Source organism: Microtus oregoni, unplaced genomic scaffold (genome assembly GCF_018167655.1).
Source record: "Microtus oregoni isolate MIOR12 unplaced genomic scaffold, Mior012 000049F_ref0000343, whole genome shotgun sequence".
Lineage (NCBI taxonomy): Eukaryota > Metazoa > Chordata > Mammalia > Rodentia > Cricetidae > Microtus > Microtus oregoni.
The window spans coordinates 7,428,502-7,443,618 of NW_024543223.1; the positions used below are offsets into that span (position 1 = coordinate 7,428,502).

Below are 15,117 nucleotides of genomic sequence, written 5' to 3' on the forward strand. Positions count from 1 at the left end.
AGGTCAAGGGGAGCCCTTAGGGACTGGAGTCATCAACAGGTCCTGGACCGGGGTGAGCAGAACCAGTGCTTGGCTTGCCCATCTGACTAACAACTCCCCCAACTTGTGTCTGTCTCTTTCTTTGCCTGGAGCCTCATTCTTTCCCCCATTTGAAAAGCCTTAAACATCATCCACTGTGGGGAAAATGGCCACCCACGCAGTGAGCCTGTTTTCTGATACTTCAGGGAAGATTCCACTGAAGAACCATCAACGCTGGGGCTTGAGTCATGTAAGCCTTTGAGCCTTCAGCCCATGGCCAGGTCCAACCCATCTCTGGTGGCACATGACAAAGATGGTGATTGACAGCTACCCTGGACTCCAGGGAGTAGGGGTGTGTCTTCTGAAGGGAGGAATGGTGTTTCCATAAGAAGTGTGCTGAACAGCAATGGGAGCTCAGTACCTTCTGTGACCTTTCATAACCCATCTATGTTAGAAACGTGACCCCAAGCTGAGGGTGTCTGTTCACTCACTGACCCGGGTGACCACAGCTGATATAAGTCAGTCTCATCCAAAATCTAAAGTATTTTTACCAAGTGTTCAGAAACCTATCTGCTATCTCAACTACCCGAGAACTCAGACCCAAATAGGTTCTTCCCTTAACTTCTTTCTCAATTCAGTAATCTGAAGCTATTTACTTTAGGGGCACATGGGAGAAGAGACTGATTCCGCAGTGTGTGTGGAATGTGATTGCTGCGTGTCCATATGCGTGTGCACCTACTGATAGCCAGGCATTGTCATCCTTCACAATGAACTCTTTTTTTTTTTGCAGCTTTTTTTTTTAATTTATTTATTTATTAAGGATTTCTGCCTCCTCCCCACAACCGCTTCCCATTTCCCTCCCCCTCCCCCAATCAAGTCCCCCTCCCTCATCTGCTCGAAGAGTAATCAGGGTTCCCTGACCTGTGGGAAGCCCAAGGACTGCCCACCTCTATAAATGGTGGCAGGCAGAGAGCAAAGCTCCGAGCATTCACTCCCTGTGAGAAGGGTCTCGCCCTGTGGCAGCCTGGTTCCACCACAGCTAAGGGCACCCTCGAGACTTAATCAAAATTAACCACAAAGGTGGCCAGAATTTGGTATTTCAATCAGAACAAAGCCACCTTCTGGTCCCTGAAATTAAGCCATCCTCAGCCCAGTCACCTGACATTAATGTGTATTCCCCCAAAATTCGAGCGCCTGTAAGACATTGCTACACACTGACTTACAAAGAGACGTCGGGGAGCTTGGGAGTTCTAAAAGATGAACTATAACTGTGAGTTTCTAAAAGATGAACTATAACTGTGAGTTTTAAGATATCAATACTCAAGACAACAGGTGCCAAGAACCAGATCATGTGCCAGATAGCAGGACAGGACGAAGTCGACATTGCCGAGGGATAACTGGACAAAGCCAACTTGAAAGCTCGCAATGTCACATGCTAACATGTCTAACAGCATGCCACAAAGAGGTACAGAGGGCTCAAGACCCAAACTGTTGACGACAGGAGGCCACAGGAGAAAGCTCTGAAACTCCAACTGTGCTGTAATCGGAAGATGTGTCTCCAGGTTCTTTGAGCCATAGAATGGGCACATCAGGGTGGGAAACGGCAGCAGGGTTCTTACGTATCAGCCTGGGTTCTTGCTGCTAAGTTCAGCTGACATCAATGGGGTCAAGGGGAAGCCTTCTAGGTTTCTGGGCCACAACTCTTTTGAGCTGTCTTCACAGTGTTTGTTTTTGATGTGAAGGCAGAATGAAAATAAATAAAGTATGTGCCATGTAAACAGTGGCATAAATAGATGGCAATGATTATGTTGATCCCAGAGAATAAAAGTTAAACTGAGAGTATTAGCAGAGATGGAGAAGGCATTTCACAATAATGGGCTCTATTCATCCTGAGAACATAACAGTGTGTGTGTGTGGGGGGGGGGGGGTGCCCGGGAGTGTAGTCCTTTAAAAGCAAGATGCACACAGTGGTAGACTTGTGGGAAGAAATGACAACCCAGGGTCATATTTGTCTCTGAATAGATGGCCAACTCCATCTCCAAATCAGCAAAGACACAGATCGGAACGGCAACATTGTGTTACTTCCTTTCTCCTGCTGTGACAAAATCCCTAACAAAAATCTTATTGAATAATTTGTTTGGGTACCTTTTTCCTGCTGTGACAAAATCCCTAACAAAACCTTATTGAATGATTTGTTTTGGTTCAGTTTGGAGGACATAGTTCATCATGGTAGGGAATATGAGGCCTGAAGCATGAGGTAAATGGTTACATGGCATCCACAGTCAGGAAGCAGACAGTTGGATGCTAGGCTCAGCTAAATTTCATCATCCCAGACCAAGAGATGGCCATCTGTAGTGAGATGTTAGCAATCAATATCCAATGATAAATTAAAAGGTTAAACTAGCACATCCAACTGAAATTTGTCTGAGTTATGCAAGGTTGCTTTAAAATTTGAGAGCCAAAAATGTCACTCTCAAATGAGAGACACGGTGTAGCTATTTCAAGAAAAGCATGTGGCAATTCAACACAAACACTGCCCCAGAGTTTCAAGCTATGGATACTAACCTGGGGTACATGTCTATGCTGACCTTCCAGCCTCAGGACAAAGCTGTTGGGCCTCTTGGCAGATTTGGATCAGGGCAAGGCTACTGCTGCCTCTGCGTGAGACTATTACCTCTAAAGAGGGTTAGCGTAACACACTCAGGTTGCAATCAACTTAGGGCAGTCAGCTGGTACTGAAAAATCCACCCTAATAAGAAGCCTCTGACCATCTGAAGTTTGATGTTCACACAGATAACCATTTCCTTAGAAATCCCCTCAAAGCTGGCACTCTGATGAGACCCGACCACTCTCCTTATAACAATCTACAAAGAAACTTCCCAGCCTTCAGGGTTCCGCCTATTCTCTGGGAACTGGCACCTTCAGCCCTTCTAGCGTCTCTCATCAAATCCTTTTTTCCCATCAGTCTGGTCTTTTGTGAACTCTCTCACAGCCCCTGTGACGTGAGCCTGTCACAGCACTGTTCACGGCAGGAAGGGGACGCTTGATCTGGTAAAGGAAACCTTGGGACAACTTAGAGATGACTTTATTCTCACACCAGCCTCTCCCCTCAAAGCACAGGAACAAAGCCACAGAAGGGAGGGGGCTACATCACCACAGGGGTCTATCATAAGGACTGGAGTTGGGATCCCCAGAGCCCATAAAAAAGCCAGGTGAGTGTGGCGACCCACCAGTACTTCTAGCACTCGGAAAATGGAGACATGGGATCCCCAGAGCAAGCTGACTGTCACATTAGTCTTATATCCGTGAACTCTGGGTTCAGTTGAGAGATGCGCCCCAGCGAACAAGGTCAAGTGATTGAGAAAGACTCCTGATGGCAAGCTGAGTCCTTGACATACATGTGGACACACGTGCTCCCACCCATGTGCCCACTCATGGATGTATACCACACACACATATATCCACATGAAAGAAGAAAAACCTCAAGGACAGATCAGAGCTGCCTGTCCTTGTGATTTTTCAACTCATCATGGGGAGCTTAGCCATTTCAGTAAAGCAAGGATCCTCAAAACACAAGACAGGGGAAACAGGTAAAACTACCTTCCTGGTTAGCTTTGTTGCTGTGATAACACACTGACCAAAACCAACCTGGAAAGGAAAGGGTTTATGGCTAATTTCAGCTCACAGGTTACAGTCCATCATCCAGAGCAGTCAGGGAAAGAACCAGGAGGCAGGAACTAAAGAGCAGGAACCTGGAGGCAGGAACTGAAGCCAAGACTCTGCCTGCTTGCTCTCCTGTACAATCCAGGACCACCTGCTCAGAAGTTGCACCTTCCACATTGAACTAGAATCTATCACATAAATCAAGATGATGCTCAGGGGCCAATCTGATGGAAGCAATTCTTCAATTGAGGTTCCCTCTTCCCAGGTGACTCCAGTTTGTGTCAAGTTGACAAACACTAACCAGGACATACAACTCTGAGCAGATGGAAGCTTTGCTGAGAAAATCTACTGGAAGCTGCACACCAGCCTTCACAACTAGCGATCTAAGGAGTAGTGTTTCCGGGATAGCATTTGTGCTGGATGGTCAGCAACACTGTTGAGCCAACTGCCTTCTGGCAGTGGCAACTCTACGGGGATCTTTTGTTTGCCCAGAGATGGCACATAAAGACAAGCCCCTTCTATAAACATGGGTGATCTGCCAGTACACAGCATATTGAATGAGATAACCCAGACCCAGAAAGACAAATAGAATAAGTACTCACTCATCAGTGTTTTTTAGACTTAAAACAAAGAAAAACCAGCCTTGTAATTCACAATCCCAAAGGACCTAGACAACAAAGAGAACCCTAAGAGAGACATGCATGGATCTAATCTACATGGGAGAGGATGGAATCAGAGGGAAGAGGAAGAGAGGGGAGCAGAAAAAATATATAGCTCAATAAAAACAATTTAAAAAAGAAAACAAGTGGTACAATTCACTGGACGGTATAAACAGCTAACAGTTGTATACATGTGGACTAAAGAGGCATGAGAAGGCAGGCTGCCCTTGCTCCCCAGGATGCCTGCAGGTATGTCTAGACTGGCAGAATTCAGCATCAAATCATTGACATCCTCAGTGAATTGATCTTCAACACTGCATTTCAGAAGAGCTATGTGAAAAGGTCTGTCCGGGATTCCCAAGTCAAAAAAAGCAGAAAAATCCAGAAAAGTCTGCTTATGGAGAAGTCTTCTATCTCAGAATGGGGCTTCCCCTGGGCATGCTGGTCCACACATCTGTTCATCTATGCCATTGCACAATGAGTCCCTACCCCACCTAGGCCACCGCTCACCAGCAAAATGCCTGTCAGTACCCGGCACACCCCAAGGACCCTGTGGCCCCCAGTTGTATTTCTGCCCTCCTCTAAAAAGAGCTTACTTCGCAATGAAAATGAAGGATACTTATTCTCCCAGCATCCTCAGTGTCTAGAGGTAGTCACGCCCCTTCCTATACCCATCTCCATTTCCTGACTATCCAGAAGTGATATCCTCACCACCTGCTCTTGCCACCATGATGTGAACCTCCAAAAACCACAGGACAAAATAAAAGTTTTTTTATATCAGGCCTTCTCTCAGCAGTAAGAACAGTAACAAACAGTTGCTAGTTACAGGGTCTAAGGTTTTGAGCCTAAGTCACTTCATCCATAAAAAGTAAATCATAGCATTTGAGTATAACAGAGTGTCTGGCTCTTCAAAGGTGCTTAGAACAATTATTGCCAAGAGAAGTTTCTGTGGGAACAGATTATGGCTTACTAGGGGAACCTCTTTTCCCCTAAAAACCATACCTTCTAATTTTTATGGGCTTTATCCCCAAAGAGTCAAGAATCAGAAATGTGAATTTTGTGTAAAGCAAATGTTCACAATTCGGAAAGAGCCATCTCAGGTTAAGTTTGGAGGAGGGGGACCCCCTCTCCTCATCCATTCCTCTCAAGGAAGAAAGACATGGCATTAGCAAGACTGAAGCCATTGCCCCTGGGAGTCACCTAAGCCCAGACTCTCCGGTTAATTCCATTTTTAGAGTAAAGTACACCAGAATTTAAGGAAACCCTTTAGGCTTCCTTGTGTGTCTCAGATTTACCTAATGAAACCCTCTGTCAAGAGGAAATGCCCAGGCCCACAGAACACACACACACACACTCAAGCCCAAGCATCTAGACTTCCACGCTTCACTTTTTTGTTCCAAAAAGTGCATTGTTCTTACCTTCCCGAAACTCCCTTTCCCGATGGCCCGCAGGATCTGGAAGTGGTCAAAGTTGACTGTCAAAAAAGAGAAAGTGCCAGTCAGGGCAGGCTTGCTTCTCCATGTGCTACCCACGTCCCTGCTGGCTTCTGTCCACCCGCCCTATCGCATGTCAGCACCTGGTCACTGAGACAGTGCCCGAGGATTCACAGTTAAAACGTCACCATGGGTTCACAGGAGGAGACATCTTGTAGGGACCGAGGTGGTGGTCACAGAGAAGCTCAGCTGTTTGGATTTCATGTTCTCTGAAGCACTTTTCCCTTCAGGAAGAGCTGTCCCCGCTATGGACCCCTCCGGTGCACACGGCGCCCTCACAGGCAGAGCACAGCTTACCTGTGTGAGATGCTACAGCCTCACATTCGTTCCTTCCATACAATCCGTCTGGCATTAGGGGTGCCGCACGCCAAGCACACTGACCCCCGTCACCCTCCTGCTATCATATCACTCTGAACCACACCACCCCTTGCCACCATTTAGCTGCCTCTCTGTCTTTACCCTCCAGCCCTCATTGACTGGACTCTACCCCAGCCTCTGCACCAAGCATGTCAATACTGTGTGGCCATACTGCTGACTGCCACGAACATCCTCGAACTTCTGGGTCCCTGATTCCTGTCTCCTTTTGTTTCTGATTTTATGACATGGTCTCATGTAAGCCAGACTTCCCCTTTTCTCTAGCTTTGGAGGGTTGAAATTAAAGATGTACCATAATGCCAAGTTTGTGGGTGCTGAGGTTTGAACCAAAAGCTCTGTGCATACCAAGCAAATGCTGTACTAACTGAGCTATACCCCCAGGTTTCCTCTCACCTTTCAAAAATGCCCACTAGGCTTCTATGGCAGAACCCTCTCTCAAATCCCCCTCAATGGCTTCTCTATGCTCAGACCTCCACTCGCAGGGGTTAGACACTGGAATCTGTCAGCTCTCTGCCACACAGCTACTCTCATGGCCTCCAGAGGCTTCTGTGGCATGCCAGAGTCGGCCAAAAGTATCCCTGGCCTTCAGGTAGTTTGAACTAATGCCTACCCCAGAATACTCTTGAGAAATTCAAACCCACCTTGAACTTTTTGGATCCAGCAGACCCCAGGCAGAGTAGTGCCTCCTTTCTCCTGACTGCAAATTTCAGTAGGTCCAGCAGACCTCAGGCTGGGCAGCATCAACCTTCTCAAAGCCAAGAATTCATCTATGGCTCCTTTCCCTCCCAACCCATTTAGTTCCTTATCAGGGTGGATCTACTTTTCCTCTTGCTGTTCTCTTTCATCTGCCCATCCCGAGGCCCCTCGGATTTCTACCTTCTTCTGTCATCTGTTATCTGCAGTGGGCTCTCCACCTCTGTGACCCTCCCCTGGGGCACATGTGATAATAAGGGTGACAATCATGTCTGTCCTACACCTTCCTTGTCCTGACCCCTCCATCTTAACCATGGAGAGCATGCTCCTCCCTGAACAGCCCCGTCCCTGCCCTGCTCCTGTCACCCCACACCTCCTGACCCACCCTTATGCTACAGACGCAGGTCCCTTCCTCCCTAGTCCAGCTGTCTCCTTTCCATCTGATGCTCTTCTCCCAGTGTCCACTTGTCCCCCTGCTGTGTCCTGAGAGGGGACCGGTCATAACTTCCAGCTAAGTGTGCTGTCTTGTAGCACGGTAACCTCCACTAAACACATCATTCTGAATAGCTCGATGGGACTTGATTGTTTTTCTTTGAGAGGCTCTGAGTTACCTGGGGTCAAGGGTCATGATTATTCTATTTGTTGTTTCTCCCTCGGCACCTTGACCTTGCATGGCACACTGCGGCACTCCATAACTACTCATTAACTGAAGGATGATTGAGTCAGCTAATCTCCATATTCATGGTGCCAAGTGCATAATAAGTCTTCGGTAAATATTTTTGCATTTGACTGAATTGCAGCCAGTTCTCAATAACTAGGAAAGACATGCCATTTACGAAGATGAAGGGGATTGATTAGCTCACTGCGTAATTGAAGTTGGGGGTGTGGGGAAGTCAATGAACACAATTAGTTCCTTGTACATTCGACTTCACCAAGCCAAAGCCAGAATCCAGTGAGCTGTCAAACCCCTGACGTGCTTAGAATAGAGAGGCTGGGTTAACAGTTAACTAGCAAAACTTCTGTTCTTTAACCCAGTTCTGTCTGCTTTCAGAATAACTTACTGGAAGCAGAAATTCCTTTCTCCTCTTATCCAGTCACTACAGGTTGAGGGAGAAGAAGAAAGTAAGGAACTCGGGACACCGCTCAGGTGACTGTCATGTGCTGGGATGTGTGCATATCTTAACAGTAACCTCCACGGTTCAGAAAGCAAATGTCACTGTGGGTCTCTGCCCCCTGCCCTCCAGGCAGCAGAGCCAGCTCTCCAGAGGCATGACTTAGGAACTACCAGGACTCTGATGCTGAGTCCCTGCACAGGAAGCAGCTCTTTATCCCTATCAGAAAAATAAAAAATTCTGTTGTTCAATGGGTGGAGCTAGTGGGGCCGCTGGACGATTCCTTTCAGATAGAAGAGCCAGGCACATGGAAAAGGCTGGCAAATCCTATTTTATCACTGGATTTGGAACTCTGCTGTGGTCTTACTGAGGAGCAAAAGGATAGTCTTTTTACACCATCATCACCTTGATTTAAATCCTACCCCTCAGCAACTGGACCATCTCAGAGATGTCACTTAAATTGTGCTGACTCTTTATACTAGATATGATAAAATAGTTCTTGCTTTTCTCAACAACACATCAAATGCCTAACAGAAACATCCTGAGGAGAGGCTAACATGTGATCATTAATTTAGAAGCATGGCAGGGAAGATATGGTTTCTGGAATGGGCTGGTCTGAGGTAGATGGAGCTTGCAGCTTCTCACATGGTGCCAAACAGGAAACAGGAATGAGCGTAAGCAGGGCCAAGCTGTTACCTTTGAGGCCCACCCCCTGTGGCCTGGGTCCGTTAGCTAGGCCTTTGGTCTCAGAGATTACATGCTCTCCCAAAACATCACCACCAGCTGAGGAGCAAGGGTTCAAACACATAAACCCGTGAGAGTGTGTCTGTTTTCTTTCTATTACTATAATGAACACAACCAAAAGAAACCTGGGGAGGAAAGGGTTTGTTTAAGCTTCCATGTCCTGATCACAGTCCATCACGAAGGGAAGTCAGGGCATGAGCTAAAGGCAGGAACCTAGAGGTGGCAGCTGATGCAGAGGCCATGGGGAGTGTGGTTTACTAGCTTCCTTACCCTGACTTGCTCAGCCTGCTAGACTACCTGCCTATGGATGGCATCACCACAGTGTCCTGGACCCCTGCAGGGACCCTGGTGCTCACATGTGTTTAGGCAGAATATCCCACTGACTAAAGCTGTTTGGAATAAGTTTCAGTGTATGATCAGTAGCTTCCCTCAATACACACACACACACACACACACACACACACGCACACATACATACACACACATTCACAGACATACACACAGAGACACACACGCACACATACATACACACACATTCACACACACATTCACACACACACAGACACACACACACACACTTCCTGACATCATTTAAGAAACACCACTGCACACCTGTCTGACCACATCTTTACCCCTTGGCTCCAGACATCAACCACCCTGTTGACTTTTGGCTTTCTGATGACAGATCCAGGCACTCAGGCATGACACAGTTCCAAAAGTGTCACTTAGCCCTGGCTATGATCTACTGGGTGAGCTTGCCACAGGTCTGGCACCCCAGCAGGCTCCACTGTCTCTCTTCCCTGCTTCTCTAGAGCTGAGCATCCAGGAGAATCAGCTTCTTCAGCAGCACCGCTGTGGATAAACAACTTCATGCTCCCCAGCTTCCCAGTCTGCTCTGAAAGTGCATCCCCATGGGACTCCTTGCCTGGCTCCCTCTGACTGCAGGGCTTAACTCTTGGGACCCCACCTTGGCTGCTCTGGGTCTCAGATGTCCTCTCCCTTCACCAGCTGCCCTTCTACAGTGAGCAATCAGACCCAACTCCTGCTGGTGTGTATCCTCCTGGGAAACTGAGTTGGGATGATTCCCCAGAGAGCCAGGAAAATGTAGAGGGAAGGATGTAGCCTTGGAGGTTATCAGGTTACAAATTCAGTGGCAGGGAAAGCTTCATGGGAGCAAACCTGGGTTATGTGGAATGATGTGCAGTCAAATTAATGCTTCTTTTTCCTTCCTTCCCTCCTTCCTTCCTTCCTTCCTTCCCTCCTTCCTTCCTTTCATCTGTCCTTCCAAGGCAGTTTCATGTAGCTCAAGTTAGACTCAAACTCTGTGTGTAGTCAAAGATGACCTTGAACTTCTAAGACTCTGATTACAGGCACCTGTGGCCTTATCCAGTTATGCGGTACAGGGAACAGAACCCAGGGCTTCAAGGCACGCCCCCTTCCATTAGACACCAGGGTCAGCTCTTGAGTAGATGAGAGTCAAAGTAAGTGGCATTAAAACTGCAGATCTCAGTTCCAGCCTGGAAGGCCGTCACCATGTGTCCTCACCCATGGTGAGTAGAGATGACAGTTTGGGTGCTGACTTGGTCTCTCGGCAAGTCATTAGCTTAGTTCAAAGTCATAGTCTTAGGGTCTTCCCCCAATCTGGACTGTCAGATCTCCTTTAGGAAGGGCCAGTGCTCTGAGGACTATACACACACGGTCACCTTCCAGGCACGCAGCTAACTGGGGCGCTTTAGTTTCATTTGTGCTGATGCAGGAGATGATCTTAATTCAAAATTCCTGAATACAGGCCTTCATTGGCGAGCGAGGAGGCAGGAATTTGGGACAGCTAGTCATATGACATTTACAGTCAGAAACAGAGATAAGAACGCATGAACGTATACACGCTTGCTTGCTTGTGCTCCACTTCATTTCTCCACCCTTATAAGGTTCAGGATCCGCTGCCTAGGGAATTGTCCCCCCCCACATTGGGCACGTCTTCAATTAATTAAGTCAACCCACACACACGTGCCCATAGGCAAACTTGAGCTAAACAATCACTGAGTGAAACTCTGCCCAGGTAATCCCAGATTGTGTCAAGAGAACCGTTTAAGCTGAGCACTACATGGGGAAGAAAAAATTGTGTCCACATTATACGTCCACAGGCTATTTTCTTGTCAGATTCCCTGGCAGTGTAACACGCACTTCAACAGCATCTACTCTGAGCTAGCCAAAGTTACCTAGAGCTTTGGAAAGCCAGGATGTCCAAACTGTGGCCCATAGGTTGTGAGAGCACACACGTTTATTTTGTGGGACGTTGCAATACGGCATCGCAATCTATAAAGTTCATGGCCCAAAACCACGCAACTGAGTTATACAAAACAAACAAAAACTGAATGCTTTAAATACAATGAGGATTTTGTATTAGGCTGCATTCAAAACTACCCTGGGCTACATGCAGCATATGGGCTGTAGGCTGGGCTTCCTGTTTTAAAACAAACGGGGAGGGGTGCATTTGCAGTTTTGTGTAGAATACTGAGGATCTGAGGGTGTTGGTATCTATGGGGTTCCTGGAAGGATCCCCTGAGCTGATCTTGCACACTGTACTTCACACAACTTCCATGCTGAAAGTTATCAGATCCACCCTGGAAACTCCAAACGTACCCCAATCCCAGTGGCTCTGTAGATCTGCGGGCTCTGGCCCTGAGTGCAACCTTCTTCCATCTTTGGCTCCTGAGATGAGGCAGGTCTCTTTCACATTCATGCCCAGGGCTGAGAGAGTCTGCTCCTGGCCTGTGTTCATGCTGGCTGGCAGGGCTGATGCAGGAAGTCAAGGCTGGATGTTCGGTGCAGATGTTCTATGTCTACATGCCCACTCTCCACACATGAAGAGAGAAGCTGGGATTTGCTTCACAGAGCCGCAGCGCTGCTTTCAACCTCATTAAAAAGTGTTTTGTTTCCTTGTTGATAAATGTGTTTAATAACACCCCAGGCCTTTTTGCTAACAGTCTACACTCTTATCAGCAGAAACACTGAATCTGTAAGCAGCCAGAAATTTGTACTCCTAATTCATATGGATAGAGTAGGGGAAAAAAAACTTTAGGACATAAGTTAATTTAGAGCTGGAGGGAAATTCATGATAAGACAAGCTTCCAAGAGATCTTGAGAACTCAACTGTCAATCTGTCCTTGTGCCTGACATCTTCATTTTCTTCCCCAAATGCTGTGATAACATAGGATGACAAAGATAACTGGAGGGACAAAAAGTTTAATTGCCCAGGTTGTTGTCTGTCATTGCAGGGAAGCCAAGGTAGCAAGTCACATTTTATCCACAGACAAGAGCAGAGAGCAATGGGTTAGTTCATGCTTGCTAGGGCTCAGCCCACTTTCTCCACTCTTATCCAATCCAGAATATAGTGTCACCCATAGTGAGCGCATCTTCTAGCCTCAGTTAAGATAGTCAAGACAACCCCTCACAGACATAGCCACAAGCCACCTTAATCCAGACAATCCCATGGGGATTCTAGATTCTATTAAGTCAGCAAGTAAAATTAGTTTGACGTATTCCTTTCCTGGGACAGCCCTAACTAATTGTCACCAAGGAGCTTAAAACAGCAGGAATTAATTATCCCACAGTTCAAGAGGTCAAAAGTCCAGAGCCAAAGTATCAGCTGGTCTGTGCCATCTACGAAGACTCTGGGGGGTCCTTTCCTAACTCCGTCAGCAGTCTTTGGAACTCTGAATCCTATCTCTGTATCACTCCATCCCTTGCCTCCACCTTCTCCAGTTTCCCCCCATGTGTCCCTGTTTTCTTCTTACCCAGCCACTTCATTTGAGACTTTCCCTTGATCCAGGATGCTTTCAACTACACCAATAAAAACCTATTTCCACATCTGGCCCCATTCTCAGGTATCATGTGGTTGTTCATTGGGAGAGAAGAGCTACTCAGCTCAGAGTATCCACAAGAGTTCCCAACATAAGAAATGACCAGGGAAGGAAAACTGAGTGGAAGCTCCAGCCCACATTTAATATGCCTGTCATTCCACGGTGGTATACACATCTATAGTGGTCAGAGTCATAAACATAAAGTTTAGGAATCGAATTTGGACCTTCGCTCTTCAGCCTAGTAGAGTTGGGACAGAGCTTTCATCTCAGCACATAGACAGGAAGTCATGTGATTGTGCCCCCGTAAATTCCCAACTCAGGATAATGATTCAGAAGGGAAGTTCCCCAGATATCTAAACCACAGGCGTTTCTACCAAGTGATAGTTGAGCACCTGCTTCATTTTGAGGAAGAACAGTGCAGGGGTCAGGGCCTAGAATGACTGGAGGAACACCCACTGACACTTTTTAACTCAGTTGCTGAGCATTACAGTGGGAAGGGTGATGTCGATTCTGCTGCCTTCTGCATAGGGAACTGCACTTGTCACCAAAACTCAATGCTTAGAGGAAGGTGATGTGGACCATAAGCAATGAAAAAGCTAAGGCAATGGAGAAGTGAGATGTCACTTTGATACAGACACTTAATGGTTCAATATATCGCTGCATCAACCAGAAACAAGCATCCTTCATTCACTGAAATACATTTGGAAAATCCTAAAACACCTGCCTTATGCCCTTATAAGAGGTGAAAATCTGAGCACAGGCATAAGGGGACCATGGGAGGACGTGGAAATGATGACATTTATAAGCCACAAGTATGGCTGGCTGTTTGATGTGCTCTGGACATATTCCTTGAATGGAATACCTGTCCCCTGCCTGTCACTGTGAGAAGCAGTCTCCTCTGCTCTGACATCAAGATTGAGCACATATATCTCCAGTCTCGGCCTCTCTACCCACCAGCCTGGGGCTTTGTTCCCACATCTGAGAAATGGAATTGCTAATATCACCTTGCAAATCCACAGTAAGAATTGTAGATCTCCAGAAAGCAGTATGCATTCTACTTGGAAGGTCAAAGCCACAGGGTAAACTATGCTCACAGCAGTGGCTAGAAGTTAAGAAAAATACATGCGGAAGAGGGAAATTATTATAACCTAAAGGAAATGGTGAATCCTGGGCAAACATAGCAGCTTCTGGGGCTTTAGTCTCTGTATCAGCCTCCGAACGTGAACCGCGTCACTTGATCCACAATGTGTGGTAGTCCTCCCACCTAACAGCTCAGCGTATTCTCTCCACAACTGGAAATGCTCAAGGACTTACACAAACTGTGGGAAAACAAAGCCTTTTGGAAGAAAGCTTTAGTCATAACACAAATTGCCGAACACATGGCTAGGTTTTGTCAGCTTCTGGGAAGAAGGTGGAACTTGCCAACAGAAGTCTCAAGAAAATAACAATATCCAAGCTGAAGCAAAGCCAGACGCAAGTCCCCCAGGACTCCTGGGCTCCCCGGGGCTGAGCAGTCTTCTGAAGCACACGTTTGCATGAAGTTGCAATGAAAATGGTTCAAGTCTTTCCCTTTTCTACTCATGGAAACTGCAAATCCTTTACCTAGTCCTGGCTTGCTTTTGAAGCCCTGCTGGGTGAGTTGTGCTTTTCTTTCCTGAGGCAGAAGTGACACAGCCTGCCGGACTTTCTCAGACACTGATTTGCCATCTTCCCACCAGGTGTATGTGGGCTCATCACCACAGGCAAAACTCAGATACACTCAGATTACATACACAGACATGCAGGACACCTGTGGATTCAAAACTCTGTGTCAGGAAGAATAGAGCCTCCTTTTATGGAGTTGGGTGATAACGGGTCACGGTTAAGAAGCAGAAATGTCCAGAGGTAAGGCCCAAACCCAGTTTATAGTCCTCACCTGTCTGCAAACAACACACTAAACAACTGTGGACAAAAACTTGTTGTGAGAGAGCATCCATGTGTGTCAGACAGGGAACAGATGCCTAGGACGGACCAGTGTCCGGTAGAGCTGGGGCCCAGCCTCCTGTAGCAGAAGGTGGACAATGAAAGCCAATGAGGACCACTGTGTGTGGTGACAAGCAGGGGAGGAGTCCAGAGGTCTCTAGGGCAGAGGGTTCCACTGAACATGCTGGCCTTGCAAAGCAAATGGGTTCAGAGAAAAAACTAGAGAAACAAAGCCCCTGTCCTTTGGTGCGGGAGAATTGTATACATTCTGTCAATCATGTTTTAAATAAACGCTAATTGGCCAGGCAGGAAGTATAGGCAGGAAAACCAGACAGGAAGTAGAAATGATGCAATGAGAACAGGAGAATTCTGGGAAGGAGGAAGTTGATTCCTCCCATTCCTGCCCAGACTCCGAAGAAGCAAGATGTGAGCTGCCTTGCTGAGAAAGGTACCAAACCATGTGGCTAGCATAGATAAGAACAATGGGTTAATATAAGCTACAAGAGCTAATAAAAAGCCAGAGCTAATGGGCCAA

General features: G+C 46.9%; 1 protein-coding gene across 1 annotated transcript in view; it reads right to left on the reverse strand.

The window, feature by feature from the left end:
• Stk32b (serine/threonine kinase 32B) overlaps positions 1–15,117 on the reverse strand; it is a 239,953-nt gene that overhangs the window by 170,936 nt on the left and 53,900 nt on the right. Inside the window, exon 2 of the mRNA XM_041636396.1 lies at positions 5,759–5,814. Coding sequence (XP_041492330.1) covers positions 5,759–5,814 — 56 coding nt within the window. The remainder of the gene's footprint in view (positions 1–5,758; positions 5,815–15,117) is intronic.